This window comes from Scomber japonicus, chromosome 4 (genome assembly GCF_027409825.1).
Source record: "Scomber japonicus isolate fScoJap1 chromosome 4, fScoJap1.pri, whole genome shotgun sequence".
Classification (NCBI taxonomy): Eukaryota; Metazoa; Chordata; class Actinopteri; order Scombriformes; family Scombridae; genus Scomber; species Scomber japonicus.
Genome location: NC_070581.1, coordinates 27,522,250 through 27,544,867, shown reverse-complemented (window position 1 = coordinate 27,544,867; position 22,618 = coordinate 27,522,250). Strand labels below are relative to the sequence as shown.

Sequence of the window (22,618 nt, the reverse complement as noted above, 5' to 3'; positions counted from 1 at the left end):
CATCGGCATGCCTCCATTGGCCCCTCGCTCTGGAAGAAAAGTGCCCGGCATAGGCATTGTTCAAAACCCTCCACTTATACTGCAGTGGCAACCTCAAGAAGATGACTGGATCCGGCTTCGCTCTGAGGGAATGTATCACCGGTGTTTCTCTTTAGCAGTAGTGGATTAAAATGAGACTTGAATTACTGAACCAAGAATGAAAGCTTCTGTCGAAACTCTATATCCTTTCCATGGATTGCATGAAGATGATATTGTCAAATTTGTGATGCAAAGAAAAAAAAAATCAAATGTTAAAAGAAAACAAACATAAACATAAAATCAGTTCATCAACAAGCTTCTTCTCATGAAAACAGAAGCACGTGCATGTCCAGAAGCATGTGATGCTAAAAAGTGAACTCTGCATTTGTAGTTGAAGTGTTGCATCAAGTTGTAGCCATAACAAGGCTGCAGGATTCAGGGAATGCAAGTTGTTGCATAGCGCATGCTGCTATGCAAGTTCAGAAACAGTTAAAAACACATAGCACTGCACACACTGGATAAGAGGTTGGACCAAATCACAAAAAAAAAAAAAAGAGGATACTGTCTGTCTTTTAACACTACACAGCATTCCCAATGTAAGAATGATGACTGATCACACACAGCATTAAAAATGCTACACAAAAATGGCATCACACTGTATATACACAATGCAGGTTAGAGAAGCTCGTCTTTGTCGAATGGGTATAACTGATTATATTACCTTCCCATTTTCACTGCATTATACACTAAATACAGCTACACAGAGAAGCAATGTGTTCCTGCACTGTTTTGATGTTATAGTTGAGTGTGTTTATACTGGAATAACTGCTGCTCCTGTTTTTAAATGTGTAAGTCCACCCACCCCAAATGCTGGATAAAATATATTATACTGATATATTGTCTTTTAGGTTACTAAGTTTTTATTTAGGCAAGACTGCTTGGCGCATCTGTTGGGCAAGGGATGTGTTGCTCTTAAGTCTCTGGCTATGTGCGGTGCAATTGGACGGGACAGTTCAAGCTGTCTCCAATGGCGTGTCCTTGTCCAGTAACGTGACTAGATTGGCTCAACATAATTGGCCGGGTACAGTCCCTCTCGGCCGGTGTCCAAACGACCTCTACACCAGCCTTGCTCATCTTCATCCTCAGTCTTGGTCAGTTCATCACCTGTGAAAGAGACATCACTCCTTAATCAACATGTGGTCTTGTGTCAAGTAGTCAATATAAATCTAAAATGAAAATATCTTTCAGTACTGCTCCACATTTCTGCTGATCTACATACAATGCTCTCTAGATTTTATATTGTTGTCAGTATTTTAGAAATACTGAGGTACAGTACCATGCTGTCATTTAAAAGGTAGCTATGAGAATAAGTGAGTGTGAGAATAATGCCACCAAGGTGTAATCATGTCCTTGATATTAATTTTTAAAAAATACCTTAAATTTCAGCTAATTGTTTAGTTAAAAATAGCATCTGGGTGTGGATGGTAAGATTGACTTGCACAGCTGTGGCTTCCTCATTAATTATTTTCTGTGTAAAGCTTGTCTCTAAATTTTCAGTCATGTCACTATGAGGACTCTTTCGGAGCATTTCCCAAGGAGCTTGTGTTAATTGGTGGCAAGCGCCTGTAATTTGTTTTCCATGTGGCTATTATTGACTAACCACTGCTATCTTCTATAGAGGAAGGGAAGCTTTAGACTAGAAATAAGGACCAAGTTGTTGATTTCGGACCACCTCTCATGCCTCAGCTTGTCTTCTTGTCCTAAAACTACTGCAGATGGCGTCCCTGGCCTTTCATACATTAGCAAGTTCATGTGTAATCTACAGTATGTGTATCATGAGTACATATGAGCTAAACTGCATGATGGTAGACAAAATGATCTGTTTGTATCTGTATGTACCTTTAGTATGTCTTCTAGTCACTGATAATTACCTGCTTTGAAGGTGAGTTCATCCTGTTCCTGGCCTTCATAGTCATAGAGAGCTCGCACGCGGACCCCTTTCCCAGTGCTAGAATCATCTTCAAATGAGTTCCCATTTCCACCGTTTTCATTGCCAGAGTATGTAGCGGGCTGCTCATCATCAGACCACTCAGTTGAGTAAGCTTGGTTCTTTTCATAGCTGCTCACGCTGGAGGAGAGAAATAATTCAGGGTGAGATTTGATGATGAAGTGACCCCAAAACTGAAGACAAAGAATATGACTTGTGATATTCTATATTTTTCTTATTGTTAACAAATACCATAAAAAAAAGACCTTCATTCTGGTCCAAAAAATGGTTTGAAACACATCAATGAGCCACAACATTGTACACGGTGACATGCACCTTATATACATTGAACAGTGTCACTGTAGTTTACTCTGAATTGATAATGCATCCACCATCCTTCTGCAAAAAATACTCCCTAGGGCACCAAATGTGCAGACAAAAATAGTCAAAAAATGCATCTTTACTCCAGAGTAACATTTACTAAAGACTACACTACCCAGCTGTCTAAGGAAATGATGTAGCCTTAAAAAATTGAAAGTATATTCTTGATTGGGCTTTAAACCTTTATGTCTTTGGCAGAAACCAATGAGAGCCACAGACTGAGAAGAAAAGTCAGAGAGTACAGAGTGTCAGAGTACAGAGAGGCAGACTAACATGTTGTTGGTTTTGGTCTCTTCATTGGATTTGTTCTCAAGAACAAAAATATGGAGTATCATCTCCTTTAATGAAAATGACATGAAAATAAATATAAGTCCTTCATACAATTGAAAGATAACACTGAATTAAAAGTTAAACAGGGTGTATTTAAATGTGATTGATTGGGGCGTTTTAAATGATGAATGTCCTGAACTAACCTGCTACGGTCACCAGGTGGAGCCACATGGTCGGTGCTCGGGGTGGGTGGGGCTCCGTCTGGTTTCTTCTTCTTTGGAGGAGCACTGGCCTGATCTGGGTTGTATTCCTGGTGAAAATAATGAAAAGAAGCAAATGAAAGCAGAATAAAAATTAGAACTCAAGGGAAAATATATTTCTATGTTCTTGTATGAAGATATGATCGTCGTACCTCAAACGCAGGCCAGTTCATATGCATCCCAGGGCCGTGGTTGTTGCTGAACCACTTCAAGTCCTCTTGTGTGTTTGCACCCAGGACCGTGCGCTCCAGTTCTCTGTATATTGTGGAATAGCTGAGGAGAGGAAAATGGAACAAATAGTGATGATGAAACACCAGAAGGGAATTGCATGAAGATGATGCCAATTTGGCAGCAGAGCCTATAGAGTAGTTCAAACTCTGGCTTGAGAGAGATCCAACGTTGGGTCATGACACAACTAAAGTGTCTCCCCGAGTTTTTCTACTGAAGTTGGAGCCCTCAATGGCTGAAGGGTTTGGCCTGAATAATCTCAGGCTTATACAAGGATATTATTGTTTACGTCGCCACTGTTTTCCCAGATCACTGCAATGGGTAATTAGATTAAAAAGGACACATTCACCTTGCAGTTTTATAACCTAAAATACAGGATGAACCAATATGACTAGGTTTCTTTCTGATCTACTCTGAAAATCTCTTCTACATACAGTCCATGTGTTTTTCCCCAAAAGTTGGAACATTTACAAAATAAATGTATGCATTGAAGAAGTGTATTTAAGTATATTTGATTTGTGCATATTTAAATTAAAGCCAAAACAATCTCACAGGGCACCTAAACTGAATTTACTGTGAGAAGACAGTTGTTACAGCAAAGTGGAAAAATAGATTTTTTGGCCTTTGTGATAATGACTGTGACTATGAGAGACCTTTTTCAGTTTCTGAGTGTGAATTTGTGCTTTTATCTTCAGTAGGCTTTTCTATGAGTCATTATCATTGCAGAAAATAATGTACAATTACAGCACATGTCTGATATGTTGAATGTGTTGTGGTATAAATGGAATCTGGTGATACTGTAGTTTACAAGAAAACTCACTGCTGCAATTCAAAGGTCCTAAAAGTATACAGACTCATATAAATAAAGCATCTGTTTTGTTTGCTTTCATGCAAATAAATATATTTTGCTTGGTTTTATGACAAAAATGATTTACTTGATTGAGGAGGAAAGACAGTGCTGAATAAAATGAAATCATAATCCTTAAGTGTGTCCAGTCTTATTTCATATGGGGCACAATGAAATCCGACAAAATACGTTTCTTTCCAAACTGAGCTATTGCGTTTTTATAGCAGTGCCTAAGGCGAAATGACACAAATCAAACGTGAATTATGAAACCAATGGGGATGAACTACAGTGAAATCCTCTAAACCACAAGGAGTTTTAATTATCACCAAACAAAGATGGCAGGTTTGGTTAAAGAGCCTGAAAATCACTTTATCATGCGTCCCTGCTTTGTTTTAACACAAGGTTAAAAACGGCTCCGAATATGACAAACATTCACTTGGAACAAAATTCATTTTGGCAGAAACGTCATTGACTGAATCATCAGTTAATTAGTTTTGTGAGTCTGGACTCTAATGAGAAGTGCATGCCTGGCTGAGAAGTGTGTTGAGATTAATGAATCTGATGTGAACTGTACTGAATGTGACACACCGAATCAAACTAATCTATCAAATTTAATGCATTTACAATTTGATTATTTTTGATTGTAAGCAAAAGTGTAAAAAAATTAAAAGCTATATTAACTAAACTGCATAGAGGTAAGACTTGATGATGTAGCAAGAAACATACAGAGATGGTTTATGTAACAGTGATACATTCACTAAAAACTGAAATGATTTGCATTTACCACATCTGCACCCTAACCCTTCACCAAAATGAGATCGATCAATGTCCAAAAATTGAATCACAATACATCAAAAACCTTGGAGACACTGTATATATCAGGATTTTTGTGTTTGACTCTCATCAGATTAATAAAACTGGTTCCTTTAGCCTGACTGACCTTTGGTTCTCAGTGAGGTTAAGATGGCGTTTGATGTCCAGCAAGGCCTCCTTGAGGAAGGTCAGCCTCTTGACTTCATGCTGCTGGCACTGGTCAAACACCTGCTCCATGCACTCCATGTACTGCGGAGTGCACTTGTTCAGCTCCTCCAGAGACTTCTCATACTTCTCTTTAGCCTGGGACAGAGATCAGAGGACATACTGACAGCTGAAGCCTCTTTGCTAACACTGCTTTTATAACTGATGATAAACTGCATACATATTGATCTAAAATGTGTATACTGCTATAAAACCTCAATGGTCCTGGTTCTACTGTATATCATGGTGTTGTGACTATGTTATACAGCAACATATCTGTACTTATAATCAAATACAAAGGCACTTTTTTCTTCATCTAGCATATATCTATCACAACATAACATCTTAAACTGCTCATTTAAATAGTAATATATCAGAAGCCTGATCAATTAGCCTGATCAACAGCCATGTAAAATCCAGGTCATCAATGTACTGTTAACATAAGATAATCTCCTGAACTACCAAATGTATTCTTAAATTGTTTTATACTGATTTTGATTTATTTTATTGTTTTACACTTAAACAAAAAATCAGTTAGAGCTCTCTATTTGTCTTTTTTTCTCACCTTCTGCGAATCCTGTTTGCATTTGTCCACTTTCTCGTGGAGTTTCTTCTGCTGGTCTGGAGTAACAGAAGCCTCAGTCTTGCCGTTGGCCTCTCGGGCTACAGCCAGCTTCTCCTCCTTGCAGGCCATGTGGTATGATTTCTTGGCGGTCTCCATCTGCACGTTCCAAACACAGGCATCCTCAGTATCTCAGACACATGATCTGATTTAAACAGATCACATCTACTCATCTCAAAGTGGCCTTGACCTTGTCCAGACAGGATACACCATTTTAAAAGGGATCAATACATCTACATAAATATTATCACAGCCATTTTTTGCTATTTAGCATGCAAGAATAAACTGAATATAGTGTCACAAAGACTTTCTACTTGTGGCAGTATAGTCATGGATAGTGATTTGTGTATCTCCATTTTCATTTTTTAAGAAAGGACTTCATGTTCACCACGTAACACAGTTTGATCTCGATCTACTGAAGTCTTAGTGCAAGCTCTCCAACATCATTTAGGGCCAGCTGCCATTCCATGAAATTCAGTGTTGTATACTGAGCAATTTTTGTTTATTGTAAGATAACTTTATTATGCAGAGGCAAGCTTAGAAAACCAGGTAAAGGTGCTGACACTGGGATTTCACACGACATCTTTCTCTATTTTATATCTGTAGATGTTTCAAAGTGGCATGAATAAAAGTCCAATGGAAAAGGAACAAAAATGAATTGGGATAAAATCACTTTTATGTACTGTAAATTGCATTATAGCTTTATTTCTAGCTTTTGTTTTGCTGTATTTATGTGTATGAATAGCTTCTACAGTCTTGAACTGTTCCATAGTACTATTTTCAGAGATGACCATACAATATTTGTCAGTTTCATGTGTCATCTTAATGTAAGTTAGATTCTCCGTAGCTTTATACTTTGTTGAATTGACAAAATGGTCAAAATATAGCTGAGTTTGTGCTGAAAGAAGGATGCCATACATGTGAGGTGAAAACAATTGAACAGGTGCTAACCAAAGATAAAATGAATGCTTAGATAGTCAAAACAAACCTGACCTGTGTGCTTAAGTACTAATTTTGAGCAGATGAGTCAATATCTACAACACGTCTCTATAAACATGGAAATGGAGTTTTGGTCCAATGACAAGTAATTTGTGACTAACTCTGTTGCCTCATGGAGTTTTGTTTTGAAATATGACATGCTAATGAAGCTGTGAATGAGAAAATGTGCCTCTTCGAGTGTCATGGAGCAGCTCCAGGAGTGGTCTCTACAGCCTACCTCTCTGAAATTCAGACACTGAAACATAACATCAGAGTTCTGGTTTAATCAATAAAATGTTAAACAACTACTTGAACAGCCAGCACTTTCTTTCATTTCTGCTGCCTGTATTTATTTTTTTAATGGTTGAAAGTTTTAAAAAAAGAGATCACTGTGGAGGGATTACAATGCAACACCTCAATTTCAAAAATAGATGATGTAAACCAGGGCGAATAACAAAGCAGCTCATTTATACATTCAATACATTTAGCAATGAAATGTGTTTGCGAGGATGTGGATATTCAGATGTGTGCTGATGACACAGTTGTATACACACATGGGATAGATAATGAACAAGTGGTTGCTAGGCTCTTATTACCGCTTCATAAAGTTGCTAATTGACTGTGTGACTCATCGTAACTTCAATGTAATGTTTAGCTAATAAACAAAAGCAAACCGTGTTTCCACAGCTTAGTGTTCAGCTCAAATAATCCAAAATGCTAATGAGTTTAAATATTTAGGTAAACATTTTTAATAAGAAATCATTAAATCAGCGTTAGTTTTGAAAATCTCATTCTGTCTCCAAAATTTCAATAGGTATTTAGGATAACTCACAGTTCTGCTTCTCCTCTGCGGGAGAGTGCTTTCACAAAGTCTGAATTTTCATTTACGACCATCAAACATTGGAATTTGCTTCCAGCAGAGTTTAAAACTCAAACAGACTTTCATTCTTTTTTCCCCTGGTGCAAAACAAATCGGATACTCAGCCAACATTAATGTGTTTAATTAATGAATGTGCTTGTAGATTTGTCAGTATAACTGTTACAGTGTGATAGAGATGATGTAATAGGGTTGCATTTAAATGAATGTGTTTCGTGTCTGGTGATTGTTCTGTGTGTACCTGCTCAGAGACTGCAGATGGAAATTAGGTAACAGCTTAATCTGGAATAAATCATTTCTTCTCATTTTGAGATTAATGTTTTTGGTGCATCGTTCTTGTTTAATAAAGACTAATAATAATCATTTATAGAATCCAATCCACTCTATTACACTAATGTCACCCATGACGATTCAATTGCTATCCTCTCACCTCCTTGAGCTTTTTGGCCCACGGTTTCTGAGCCTTCTTGAAGCCTTCCTCCGCCTCCTTGGCCTCCTTGAAACCGCCAATCATCTGCTTGTGATATGCTTCCTTCTGCCAGTTCTTCACTTTCTCAACGTCATCGTTCGTCAGGTTGTTCTTCACATCTTGGTGCAGCTCACTCACCTTCTCTGCTTCGGTCATCACAGCCAACCAGGCTCTCTCCACAGAGCCGTACTGTGGGCCTGCAAGTCAAACAAAAAGATTCATTCCAGATGAATAATTCAGTGAAATCAAACTTGGACAAATATTACCAGTAACCAAACATCAAACTGTGTAAACGGAGCATTAGCAAACTGAAAGACTGTGTAAAGTACATTCATTTGTTCAGCTATTTGTTTTATTGACCCCTTTCCAAAAACTGACCTTTCTCAATGAGCTGTCTCCACCTCTTGGACCAGGCAGTCAGCTGGTCACCGTAGGCTTTTTCTATCTTGGCACGTTCCTGCAGGCAGCCCATAAGGTCATTGCAGAGCCGATGGCCATCATCGAATCTCTTGACAGCACGCTTGTAGTTTCCCACCTGAGAATACAAGACAAAGATACATATATCACAAAAGAAAAACTACAACATGCATGTCTACATTGAAATGTTAAGAAACAAAGTTTTGAAGTGTATTTCTGTATATCTGTATCAATCTGATGTGAATGAATGTGAGTGATGATGTGTTGGTAGAATATTAAACGTAGTTGTTTGAGCAAATTACACAATTCAAGCTAAATGGACAAGATGCCCAAGGGAGTCATTTTGATTCTATTATATTATGACGGATTGTATCATTTACATAATGACTACTTCAGTATCTCACCAAGGGCATTTTTCATTGGAATTGGTTAAATCAAAGTCAAATTTTAGACTACTTTGTTAAAACTAAACATTAAAGGGTTTAGAGCTAAAATGAACATAATAACAAAATTATAATTCTACATTTTAGATCTGTGACTAAATTATGATTTATTCATCACTAAAAGTTTTTGTCTGAATGCTACATGTAGTTGTTAGCAGATTATTGCTCTCACTAAAAAAACAAAACAAAAAACAAACAAGAACATTATGACATTATGAGTTCATTTCTTGTAGTTTCATACAGAAACATAATATTAGAGATAATGATATTTGTGTATTTTAATCATTTTATACGTAACAAAAAATTGACAACAAATATAAATGTCTTTATAGTTAACATGAAAAACAATTTTATGTTTTGCTCTCAACTGATGAATGGTTTTAACACGAATCACCTCACTGAATTACAAAAATGTTTTCCCATGTTTAATTTTGTAAAAAAAAAAACACAAAAAAAACAGATCCTCAAAAAACCAACAAGCAAAAAGAGGTCACATTTCCTCAAAGCCTGTTAACCCACAAGATTCAAAGAGAGTAGGAACTAAAATGGACATTTACAAATGATAACCCCATCTCCATGTAGCTAACACATAAACATTAACTTTACTTTGTTGGGTTTTCATTGCAAAGCATATGTTTATTATGCATTGATTATGCATGTTGCATGTGTGAATTTATAGGTTGGCTGGTTTGGACCAATGTTGAAATATATCTCCTAATATAGTCTAAATATATTCAATAATAACAATAGATGATATGCTACAGTATCATATCTTCTTATATCTGCAAATAGCTGCAGCCATCACAGTAAGCTGCGTTTTATTGTTATCCATTTCATCAAAATTCTTTTACTGCCTCTGCTTTTAGATCAAACCACCTTAAATAAGACTGCCTTAAAAAAAAACAGTGCCAGGAAACATGGCTCCGCCTTTAAAGTGCCTGCAGGGGGCGTGAGCTCATGCTGCATGATGAAGGGAGGGTAGTGTAAGGGAGGGTAGTGTAAGGGGGGGTTGCTCGTGCCTTTGCATGTGTAGTTATGCAATGACATGGGTTTGCATTTGTGTGTGTGTGTGTGTGTTTGTGTGTGTATGTGTGTGTGTGTGTGCAAACTGTGACTGCTTTAATCCTCTTGAGTGGTGTAATGCAGGCAGAGGGATTCGTAGGGATAGAAGATGAGGTGAAGACTAATATACTAATATTCATATATATATATATATATATATATATATATATATATATCTAAAAATCAACTACAGATTGTGTGTGTATATGCTGTAAATACATATAGTCATACATACAGCATCATGAGGAGACTGTCTGACATGTTAGCTGGCTGCACAGCTGCACTCTGATTGGTCCTAACATGAGCACGCATGTGTAGCTACTGTTTGAGATGAGAGAGCTGCAGGGAGGCTGTGAGACAGGTGCATGACGGTATGAGTTTTGGTCTGTTTGCCAAGTCACACCACCAACAACACACTGGTGAACCGGTTCCACATATGAAAACACACCTGAGCTCTTGTATTTGCACAGAAATTCAACAAAGTATGCTTACTCTTTCTGTCCCAGATGCATGAAGCATCAATGTTTCATTACAAAACTTGAGAGTAAAGTGTTTTTCTGGCATTTTTAAACTCTGAGCTGACCCGAGCTGTTTTGCTAGTATACAGATGCTATAAGCAGGTGCATGTGGTGAAAGGCCGCCTCAGAGCGGCTGATGACTGAGGCTCTTTGTCTGTGCCTCCATGGCTCAGAGCCATGATACAAAGAAGACTTTGTACTGAGGGAATTCATTAACGCTAATTTGTTGGGTTAAAAGTGCTCACACACACAAACACAGACACACACGCTGCATTTCAGCACAAGTGGGGATGGACAGGACTTGTATGTTGTTTGTATGTAGTGAAGTGGCCTGTCATCACACAATCTACTATCTAATACATTTTTTATATAAATATGTTTATATCTATATGCTATCTATATCTATGTGCTAAAAAGAAAAGTCTCATTGTTTTTAAAATTGCGTTGTTTTAATGTTTTATTTTATGCTCTCTTGCTTCAAAAAGAACATTTAAACTGAGGTGAAACAAGAAAAGAAATGATGTGTGATGGAGGTTCATATTTGGAGCGTGTGAGTAATACGAATTAATACTATTATCTTACCACATGTCCATCTTAATCGTTTATATACATATAATATATATATATATATATATATATATATATATATATATATATATACACAATACATGCTTGTCTAAATAGTTAAAGTAATAAAGGGAAACGCTATGAATATAAGTAAGTCCAAATCATTTAAGTCCACAGAAGTCAAACTTATTTGACTTTGTAGCTCATGATTTAGTCTTTTGTATTTCAGTCAATCAAAATGTTTCCTGGAGGGACTTAACCATTCTTACTAAGAGAAAACTGACACTTAAAAATGTATTAGGGAAATGAGAATAATGTAAGAGTGTTTGTTTAGATGATTACTCTTCATTTTTCTTTGCTTTTTAATAATCACAAACATAATTTCTTCCTTTTTTAAGGCTCCAAGTGTCCAACCGTCATGAAGTGGAGGAACTTCTAATGAGGTCACATATAAAAAGCTCTTAATTAAAATAATAAAGCCATGCTTAAATCAGGTTTTTATGCGTGCTGTTATGCGTCAGATCATGATAGGTGACCCTTGATAGGTATCAAACAGCATGATTACAACTTCTGAGAGTAATTTACTTTAAGCCTCTGTTGGACTTTAGGGGTCAAATCAATACAAAGACAATGAAAGGGTAAAGTTGTTGTTGGTTTGCTGGTTGAATCTGCATCAAAACAGATATGATGTCATGTCCGTACCTCCCAGAAGCTGTCCATGGTGTCGTCAGCACCCGCAGTTTCATCGTAGGAGCCAGACATTTTCCTGGATGTGGCAAAGCACTCTAATGACTAAACCTGTCCTCTGCAGCAGAGCTGGGTTCCTCATGCACTGAAAGAGACAAACAGCAGAAAAGGACAATGTGAGACAGCAACCTTACACAACAATACAGAAGCAAAGCTGTACAATGGAGCGCACGAGCGGACATTAGAAATAAAACACTGCAGAGAAGCAATGTGGCAATTTTCCCCAGCAACTGTAGGAGACCTTTCAGTGTGAGGGTTTCTATTTGAGACCATCATAATAATGAGATAAAAATAGTTTCCTCCGCCATGCATACAGCACCATGCCCCTAAGGACCAAGAGGGGACATCTTACAGTATATCGCTGTGTCCTAGAAAAGATTCACTGCCATCATACGACTCTGACCCTGAATCCTTCCACAATGCATACCCTCATTCTTCTGACACATTTCATCTGAGAGACAGTTAAATAACAGACGCTTACACACAGAGTTCAGCATCCCAGAAACGTACCTTGTGTGCAGAATTGTGCAACCCTATAATAGAATTACAAACAAACAAACACACTGAAACAACCTATAAATGTCCTTTAATGATGTGCTTTAATTACCAACTACTTTGTTAACCCTCCTGAAAAACAGTAGCTGCTGGATTTCCTCCAACATTTAGGGTGATTTATATTTATTTGTTTGACATCTGGTCGATATCTTACCACCAAGGATAAAACAGAAGAGACTGTTAGATTCTATATTGGTATTGAACTCTGTTTGAAGCCTAATCCATTTTGCCCACATGACTAATGCCTTTCCCTGGACAGAGAGCTCTTCATTGCACTGAAGCAGCCAATATGACAAGGCCATATATTGTATGTATCTAATAATAATGAGGCTCTGTCGACAGTGTTCATGCCCTGACTTGGTTTGTTGGTCTTTATAATTAAATGCAGTTGACTGTGATCATTATCTAACCCTACGCACGGCCCAACAATATAACTTTATTATAGCTCTTAATTAAAACGATAAGATTGCACAAATGTTATCAAGAGCATGGTATAATTGCTCGATTCCTACTGTATCCTGACGCTAGCTTAGCGTGCTATACTGCGGATAGAGGTCAGCGCTCTGTGACGAACAGATGAAGGATAATTTGTGATCATTTCAGATTATAAACTGAGTCTGCACTCTGCAGTCTGCTGCATCACACTGAATATTTTGTTCAAATCCTAACAGTGCCCTCCACCGCTGTTTAAGCCTTCAACCTCCTTCTGCAGTCAAGTGTAAATCACTTCCTGGAATGAGTCATGAAAAATGACTTTCTGCAAAAGGCCTGACCTCACTTTCCTTTTACACAAATATAACAGCACACTTGTTCTTATGAGGAAAAGAAAGGCATTAAAACTACAAGGTCAATTTACAAGGGGAAAGTATTTTTAGTCTTTTCAATAACACCTGCAACACACTCTGTTTTTTTCACGAGGGGGTCTGCCCATAAAAGTGTTATCAGGGGAGCGTTTGTAAGCTGTGTGATAGCCCCTAGTTTCAGCTGGAAAACAGTCAGTTCAGTGCTAATACACAGCTCTGACTGATTTAGCCAAGCTGTATTTTTATCAAAGGCTACTGTCACCGGCCATCACACCAGTCTGTGGGTCTCTGAACAGTCGTGGCTTTCAGATGCCTATTTCAAAAGTGCACTCTGAGCTGGGGCAACACGAAATACCAAAGAGCTATTTCATGATTTAGCAATTTTTCTGTCAGTGTCAGAATCAGAGACAACTTGAGCCTTTCATTTGCACTGAGCTCAGCAGTATTTTTCTGGCAATTCATCTTTTCTTCCCATGAAAAGAAGGCTCCAAGGCTCAGAAATGAGAAGACGCAATGTTTTCTGTGAACTCTGCTCTTCTGCCTGAACTGGTTGACACATTTGGCAATTGCATATCATGGATAGTCGTTTTTTCTGAACACAGAGTAACTGAAGGATTTGCTAATCCAGAAATTGAATGATGTCCTAATCCAGATCTATAAAAGTACTGTATAGCATTATCTATTAAGTACATACAATGTAACCAATACACAGTGTGTGTGATGTGCATTTAAACTGTTCACACAAAAAACCCAACAGCATCCTTGTCCTGTCAGTATTCTTCTTTCAGTTTATTATAATTATAGTTACACATACAGTATTTGTCTGTCATCTTACTCAACCCAACATCCTTGGCACCACTACATACAAATCCTGACAATTAAGAGACTCCAATTAACACAGTGACCCCTAAAGTCCTCAAACTTAATCTTGTCATGTGGAAAAGCAATATCTGTTGAAATTAGGTTTATGAAAATGGACCTCTCAGCAATCTGGACTCAACATTGAGGCTAATGTTGAATGTGGCTTGTAGTGTACTGTATATGTAAAAGCTCACTAAATAAAAATAAGATATCTTGGGTTTTTTTTATCTGCACAAACGGCTGTAGAGTAAAACTGTGCTGTTGGGCTTTTATGGTGTGTTGGATGCTTTCTTTGCCAGTTGCAGTTACTTTGAGGAGTCTTGTCATCACTGTGAGGTTGTCAACAAACAAGATATGACGTGTCAGTTTTTGAGCTTTAGAGGTGCCAGCAGGCAGATTTTTCTACCTTTTGACTGAGCCAAGCAAACTGTTTCCCCCTGTCAGTCAGTTCAGTCTTTATGCTAAGCTAAGCCAAGCTAACTGGCTGTCGTGTTATGTTTATTGCACAAACACGAATTGTACAAATCTTGTCATTTAACCTTTCGTAAAAAGAAAAGATAAGTGTTTTCCCAAAAATGTCGAACTATTCCTTTAAGTCCCTCTTGCAATACTAAGCACAATTGTAGGTAATTTAAACAAAACTGGCTTATCTACTGGATCTTTTTTCCAGAGTCCCCTGTAAAACATCTACCACTAAACACATAAAAGAGAACTAACACATTTGCGGCCATTGTATTTAATGACAACAATGATGAGATTACTCTGAATCCCTTGCTTTAGTATCCACAGACCAGAGACATGTTGTCATGGACATGATCATACAGTAGATATAGCAACAGAGGCCTTAATCCTCTATCTTTTTAAAAGAAAAAAAAGTCTTTATATTTAACATTTCTGATGAACAAAATCCACAGAAGACCTTACAAGATAAAGAATTCACTATGTGATGCAAGAAAGTCGCATGCAGATAGAAAGTTAAGCAGCCCTAAAGTGGCATGTCTTAATCTCAGCAACTGACACAAACCATTGGTCCAGCTACCTGTCCATCAGTCCAGTCGTTCAGTGAGCTTCTGCAACTACAACACTGAGTGACATCAAAGCCAGTTAAGCTCCGGCAATACGCCAGAATCCCAGCTCATAACAAAACCAATGTGACCACAAGCTTCTTTTACCAATACTCACACACAAGCATGACACTTGATGATGTTTACAAAAGCATTTAGATTAACTCAATAATTCAGAAACATCTACACATTTCCTCAGATATGAATCATTTCAAACCAAACTGTAGTCAAATCTTTTGTCAGATTATTATATAGGCAAACATATATATTTCAATTTCTCAAAACGCAAAGATAATTCATGTAAAAAATATTTTAAAAAAATGGTCCACACATCCAGATTGGGACAATGTGTTCTTTCTACAGACAGTGTGGACATGAATGTCATCAGCCTTTGCTCACTAGGTCATACAGAAACAGAACACATGACAGAAAAGTCACAGCTTTGGTCCATTGTGTGAGTGTGTCATGTCTCCCATATGACCGAAAAAAAGGTGGAGGGGTGGAGGCGTTAAGCATTCAGGAGAGGGGCTTGTAGTACAGTTATTGAGGTCATTCCCCCTCAATGACTGTGAACACACCTCCCATTCCCAAGTGTATTAACTGGTGAAAAAGTCATAGTGGAGACAGTGTACTGTTTCGAACACTTCTGAGTGTTTAGCACAACAAAATTGATATAGATTAAATAGAATAAAGGAAAAGGCTTGCATATAATTCAATTACGCATCCAGAATAGTGCACAAACAAGTAAATTACAGAAATACTCTTTTAGTTGTATTGTTAAAAAACGTTAAAACAACCCACTTAATGACCAAAACACTTTCTGCTGCCAAAGCTTGATGATTGCAGAAGCGGCACTGTGGTCTGAAACTGTCAAAATCCTACAATTCAAACTTTTGTACATCTCTAAGTAACTAAACATATTCGAGCATGTTCACTTACCATAGTTGGCTCCATCATTGCAAAATAAAAAAAAAAACAATCCTGAAAATTTTTAAAACCAAACACAACTCCTTAGAATTACGGACTCCTTGCAAACCTTGTAGTCCAAACTTCTCCTTTTGAATGATAAAAGATATGTTGCCAATTTTACTTTTGCAGCTTTGACCTCTGTGAACGCAAAGAGGACGATAAGTCTGACCAAACCAGCATGTCTCAGAGGCTGAGGGATAATCCTGCAGTGTGCCACTTGAATAGCTTTAGAGGGGGAGGGAGCTACCAGGAAGAAGAGCAAAGAAGGGGATAGGACGAGTGAGACAGAGAGACAAAAAGTAGGAAGAGGAATGTGAGATTGACATGATACTGTGATTATGACATTAAATACTGTCATGATAGCATAACTGGGAGAGACCACAAGTGTTTGTGCATAGTGTGCGTGCATTACACTTTCTTTGTTGGTGTTTAAAAAGGTATTATTGATTTTTTTTAAAAACATTATCAACACAGTACAGGCACATTCAGCACTGCACCTATAGCTGATGAACATGAATGATTTTAAGAGAGTTAAAGAAACCCTGATCCAGGTAAGACAAAGAGTCCTGACAGTCCAGTCCAGTGTTGACAAACCTTCCAAAGCACTGAATGGGAACTACAACAACCACATAATCTTGTTACAGTAAGAAGATTTCAGAGAGATGAACTAACTTTACTCCAGCACATTACCAACCTCACTGTCTTCTGACTGATTAGCCAACAGCAATTTAAAGACCAAGGCGTATCATTTACAGAGTTTTTCTTTGATTGTGAACAAAATAATGTCAGCAACATAAATAAATGTGTCATACAGCAGGGTTGCAGCTTGTGTTGTACATATTGTTGGTTTATTCTGGTTGTCTGTGGATTCGGTGTGATAAGCACAATATGTCCTCCTCTTCCACTGACTCAGTAAAAGACACACAAGGAGAGAGACAGAGCGAGGTCTTTCATTCAAATATGAGCGAGCAGCGAGTGACAGAGAAACCGAGTGAAACAACAGTAGCTGGGAGGTAAAAAAGGAGGAGAGGTGATATGAAGACTGAGGTGGAGGCAGGGAGGGGATGTGACAGGGGAGAGGTGAATGAGAAAAGGAGGGAGGGAGGTACAACAAACTCAGGATGTATAACGTGGAGGCGGTCAGACAGCCAGACTGCTAGAGAGTGGAGTGGAGAGAGCCATAGGGCCAGAACAGCAGCTGAACACATCAGGACAGAGATGTGATTCATCTCACGGTACAGCATGGACGAGGCAGGCTGTTGGATGTTGCCAGGAGACAGAGCTGCCTTGTGCAGTCTTCACACATGCCGCAACAGCCAAGGCCATGATTAAGCCGAGCCATGTGACCGATGCTTTAGACAAGAGCAAGAAGGCTGGATAGGTGACGCAGTGTCAGCTGTCCATCCCACAGTCGAGTCGTTGCACCGACACGCACAAAAGGGGAGACAATGGTGTGGCGGGTGTGTATAGCGAAGCAAAAGCAAGAGAGACAACTCTGATGAGGAGAGATTAATTCAGGAAAGATGCAGTAATCAGAGCTACATAAAAAAGAGCTAGACAGAGATAGAGGGGAAAATATAGTGAAGGCTGTGATGGAGGTCTTGTGTTGTATTTATCAGCAAAACATGGAGTGCCGTGAGCCCTGTTCGCTGCTCACTGGAGCATGGAATAGGGGAGTCAAATGTGAACTGACGTGTCAATCCAGATGGGGAGTCTGCAGCAGAGTTCGGAAAAAAACAATCATCTTCTCTCTGTCCTCCATTAGCTTACGGTTAACCTAGCCAACAGAGGAAATCCCCTGAGACCTTGCTTCTTTAGTTTTTTAAAGAGTAACCCAGGAAACAAAAAGTCTACAACCATGCAAGCTGTTCACTTAGCCCATGCTGAAGCACAGCTACATGCTAACTTCAGCATGCTAACATGCAGATCATGTGGAATATGATATGCTAACAAATGCTAATTAATACTTCTGATGGGGATGTCATTATGTTTGGTCATGAACCAAAGTATTGGACAAATCTGAATTTCTGACCTGCTGGTGGCATTAGAGGAAAGGATAAGGGATCATCAAAATCACATTTAATCCTGTGGATTGTCTGTATCATATTTCATAGAAATCCATCCAATATGAGATATTTCATGCAAAATGACAAATATGAAACTAGCACTAGATGAAAAGTAAGGTGAGCACTAAAGTCATATTCCGTCTTCTGTGAACTGTCTATATTTGTACCAAATTTCATGGCAATCCATCTGACAGTTGCCAAGCCATTTCATAAAAATAGTCAAATGTAAAGTCACAAAAGTCATTATGATTCTGTTTCTGATTCATCCTGTGAGAATCGATGAATATCTGTACAAACTGTCACTGCAATCCGTGTCATATATTGAGATAATTCAATAAGGACCAAAGTCATGGACTAACTGACATCCATCCCTGGGTGGCTAACACAGCTAAAAAACAGATCAGTACAGAGTCTCACTAAGAAAACATCAAATCCAAGTGCACAATATCAAGTTTGTTAGCAAGGACAAACTGTCTTACACAAATTGACTCTGCTACTCCCTAAGCTACATGATCCCATTGAGATCAAGTGAAACCGGACTCTTCTAACTTGTAGCACCAGGACGTCACTTTCGATCTGTCTCCCACATCAAACTCCTCAGATGTTCAAACACAGACAATCAAACCCACATTGTTTCCGTTCAGATTTCTAGTGCCTTTATATGACTGCAGCTGCCAAGTATTGTAAGGTAGGAACAGTCCAGACTAGCTGTGTGGGTCATGATATCAAACAAACAAGCACAGGATGACTCAGCTATCTGATCGTGAACGCCTCCGGTGGTGTTCTGGGTCGCTGCACAAGAATAAAGTAACTACATCACTGTTTGCTCCTTGTGAGGGGGTTTCCTTCCTTCTAGCCCATTTTTAATCTATTTTGTCTAACTGTGTGAGTCAGTCAGGTGAGTTAAATTACCAGCACGGGGATCTAAAAAACACAAAAAGAAAAAAGAAAACCAGCATCATGTTTCTCTTTCACTGCCCCACAGCCAGGTCAGAGGTCATGGTCAGCCACAGGTCATATAGGGCTCATGGGATGGATGCTGACACAAGAGTTTGTTCACCCTGCTGCATTTCATCTAACAGATATATAACAGTTTGTATATTGGTTACATCTCAAATATCTGGTTTGATATATATCTAAATTCACCTAAGAGCTGAGATGATGATGCGGCTATATGCATGAACAATAATAGACATGAACAGTGTTTCAACAAAAAAAAGAAAGGCTTGTGTTTAGTTATTCATCACAAGAATGTCTCATTGGAGAATTATCCTGTATCCGACAAATCAATAAATGAACCACAAAAGAAAAAGAAAAATCCATAAGCCACTAAATAAAACAATGATATAAAAACAGCATAGGTCTGTAACCTACTGACGATAAAACAATGCTGCAAGGAACAAATAAGACAAACCTTGAATATCTGAGCATGTAATGGTTCCCAGGAAAAAATGATAAGCCATATAGAGCATTATAATACTGACTAAAGTAAATATATGCTATAACAATGGACTAAAATTAAATTCAAATTACCCTAATTTTTTTCCTTACTCCTTACTGCGAGCGAGCTAGAAAAAGGACTGTGTGTGCCTTAATGTGCCCTTCAATCTTTTCATTATCAGTACAATATGAACATAAAACAGCCAGCCTCCATTCAGACACTGAACAACTACAGTGAGTCTAATCTGTTAACTCTGTGACACTCCTGAGACACAGTGAATAAACTTTGCAATTAACAGCACACTGTTTCTGTTCTTTCTTTCCTTTCTCTTCACGTTGTCTCACATGTTGCTTCTATCTCACTTTATTGTAACCTTAATAGACTTTTTGCACAAGGAAGATTTACTGTTGGCCATTATTATGCTTCTGTAAAGTTCAATATGCCGCAGCACCTCTGAAATTCAAGTGCTTTAATAGTAGCTTTAAAAAGCAGCTGGATACTGAAAAGCCTACAAGGAATTGAAGGAGTCCTTCAACTACATCAATAAATGAACTGTGGAGAGTGTCTCTCTCAAACTGTGTGTACAACTATTAAAACAAAGTGATGTGTGTGTACTAACCTCACAGTCTTTTTCAAGTTTTTTTTTTTTTTTTTTTACATTTTCACTTTATAAAAGAATTTTGACAACATTTCCCAAACTGCTGAAAGATCAGTGACAGCTCGAGTGCTCACCCAATCTGTCTTAACAAGAGTTTGTGTTTGTGTGATATTATACAGCCCAGTCGAAAAGTAAGTGCCTACAGAATAATGAAGGAGGAAGTGTCCTACAGTATCAGGCATCTAGAAGTTGTATTTAGATAAAATTAGGTTGGATCATCAGTAAAAACTATAAGTAAAAAGAAATCTGATTGAGATACAGTACAAGCAGTTCTGCACATTCAGCAGCTTGAATCAATTCATTCTCATTTTCTTGGTCAATGTTAGATGAGATCAGCCACTGACTGGGATCTTCTTCACTAATACCTCTGACACTGCTAGCAGCCTGGCTCTAGGGATGGTGATTTTGGTGTGTTGGCCAGTTCACCACTTCAGTCAAATTTGAAATATCTCAACGACTATTAAATTGGATTGCCATGAAATTTGGTGTTGATATTCATGTCCACCATAGAAATAACTATTTTGGTGGTTAATTGACATTTCCTGTATTACAACTATGAGGTTCAAAAAGAGGTTAAACTATGAGATTAAATGCCTCAATAATGATTGGTTGAATTGCCAATTCGTACTTGCAAAACTAATGACATTCTCATTGGTCTCAAGTGTAGTTTTTACTTAGTGCTAATTAACAAGATAGCATGCTTAAACCCTAGACTAAATTAACATAGTGGGCATTATACCTGCTATAAATCAGTATTGTCATTGTGAGTGTGTTAGCATGCTGATGTTAACAGTTAGCTCCCGTGCAGTCCTGCAGAACTGCTAGCGTGGCTATAGACTCTCAGCCTTGTTTAGATTCATTCAGCATGTTAAGCTGCTTGAAAAAAAACGTGATCCTTCAGAAATACATTTCAAACATTCCTGCCAAATGACTGAAAATGATCTAAAATTAAACTTTTAGGAGTAATGTAAATTTACAGTGAGAAAACTAATACTGCTCCTTCTACTAACATTCCTACTGAGCCATCTTTACCACTTCATGAGGATATAAAAATCCCTTTTTCAAGACCAGATAGACAGTGAGAGACATGTAAAAAGAGTGAGACACAGGGACAGGAACCGGTGGATCCATCCCCACACTTGGCTGTTAAATGAAAACATAAATTTCACTATAGGCAGCACCTACACACACACACACATGCACACACAGTTGCAACAGAGTTGTGATTTAACACAGTGTCCTGAGTGCTGCTGCAGTGGTTATGTAACTATCAAGCCTTTTGCCACCAGCCTCCTGGTGACAGCGTGGTGAAGACAGGGGGGAAAACACGGCAGGGGGAGGATAAAGAGAGATGGACAGGAGAGGGAGAGCAGAATAGAGGGAGGAGGGAGGGAGACACAATGTGATGGGTGGTGATGAAAGAATCAACTGCAGACATGCAGCAGTGGCTGTGAGATGGAGCAGAGACGATGGAAGCTCTGGTTCCAGTCCAGTTTTTCCTGATGTCCAGGCAGACAGAGGGAGCAGAGGAAGCAGGGGAAGGGGGGAGCAGAGGAGCAAGGCAATAGTCAATCTGGGAATGTAGCTCTTCAAACACTCCAGCTTTCCGCCTTCTTGTCGTTTAGCTGCCTGATGCTGCGCTGAATACTGATGGGCTCCCTGTATGTGTGTGTGTGTGTGTGTGTGTGTATATATATGTGTGTGTGAATATTCGAGACATGCGGAGAGTGGGAGGTGGAGTTACTGAAGAGCAGTGTGCGCTACAGATTATTTTGACTGAAAATAGATGTGTATTTCTCAAAATATGTGAAACTAAATAAGCTAATATTTCATTATCATCTTTATAATAATTTACATTTTACAGCTAAACTTAAATTAAGTCAAAAACAGTCCCATTAATCCTCTGATTCACTTCTGAAGGTGGATGTTATACATGCAACAGCTACATTTTTATAGTGAATTAAAAATCAATTTGGAGACTTGATTGTTCTGATAACAATGTATATTTGCTTTTGTTTGCACATGAGAGGGAAGAGAGGAGGAAGTGCTTACACAGCAAACTAAAGGTTTCTCATAATCAGTTCATTTGTTCTTCTGGAAGTTAAAAATAAAAATGAAAATACAAGTAAATAGTTTATATGAAAGGGGAAATCTCATGTTCTTGAATACTGACCAATACAAAGGCATATACTGTATAACTCCATCACAGTTCTGCTGAAGAGACAATGTTTAAAAACATCAGGGCTGAAACAGTTAATTGAAGGATTGGTCAATGAAATACTATAAAGCATAAATGTTTTAAATATCAATTCATATATCAATATTCAATTCAAATATCTTTGACTTTTGGACTAAAATGTAATAATAGATTCTGCGATCATGATGGCGGTTGATCATGAAGTATGACATAAACTGACATACAACCAACACAACGGTTTACCCAGTGATACCCAGACTATAATCTAGGTCTACACTATAATCATCTTACATCCC

General features: G+C 38.2%; 1 protein-coding gene across 1 annotated transcript; it reads right to left on the bottom strand.

The window, feature by feature from the left end:
- Positions 1–849: 849 nt before the first annotated feature.
- Positions 850–11,723, bottom strand: pacsin1a (protein kinase C and casein kinase substrate in neurons 1a). Its single transcript, XM_053317564.1, has 9 exons — positions 11,664–11,723; positions 8,333–8,489; positions 7,916–8,151; positions 5,574–5,729; positions 4,932–5,107; positions 3,069–3,189; positions 2,860–2,966; positions 1,950–2,146; positions 850–1,182 (listed from the first exon to the last, which is right to left on the bottom strand). The coding sequence occupies exons 1-9, from the start codon at positions 11,721–11,723 to the stop codon at positions 1,073–1,075; spliced, it is 1,320 nt and encodes a 439-aa protein (XP_053173539.1). The 3' UTR covers positions 850–1,072.
- Between the last annotated feature and the right edge of the window lie 10,895 nt (positions 11,724–22,618).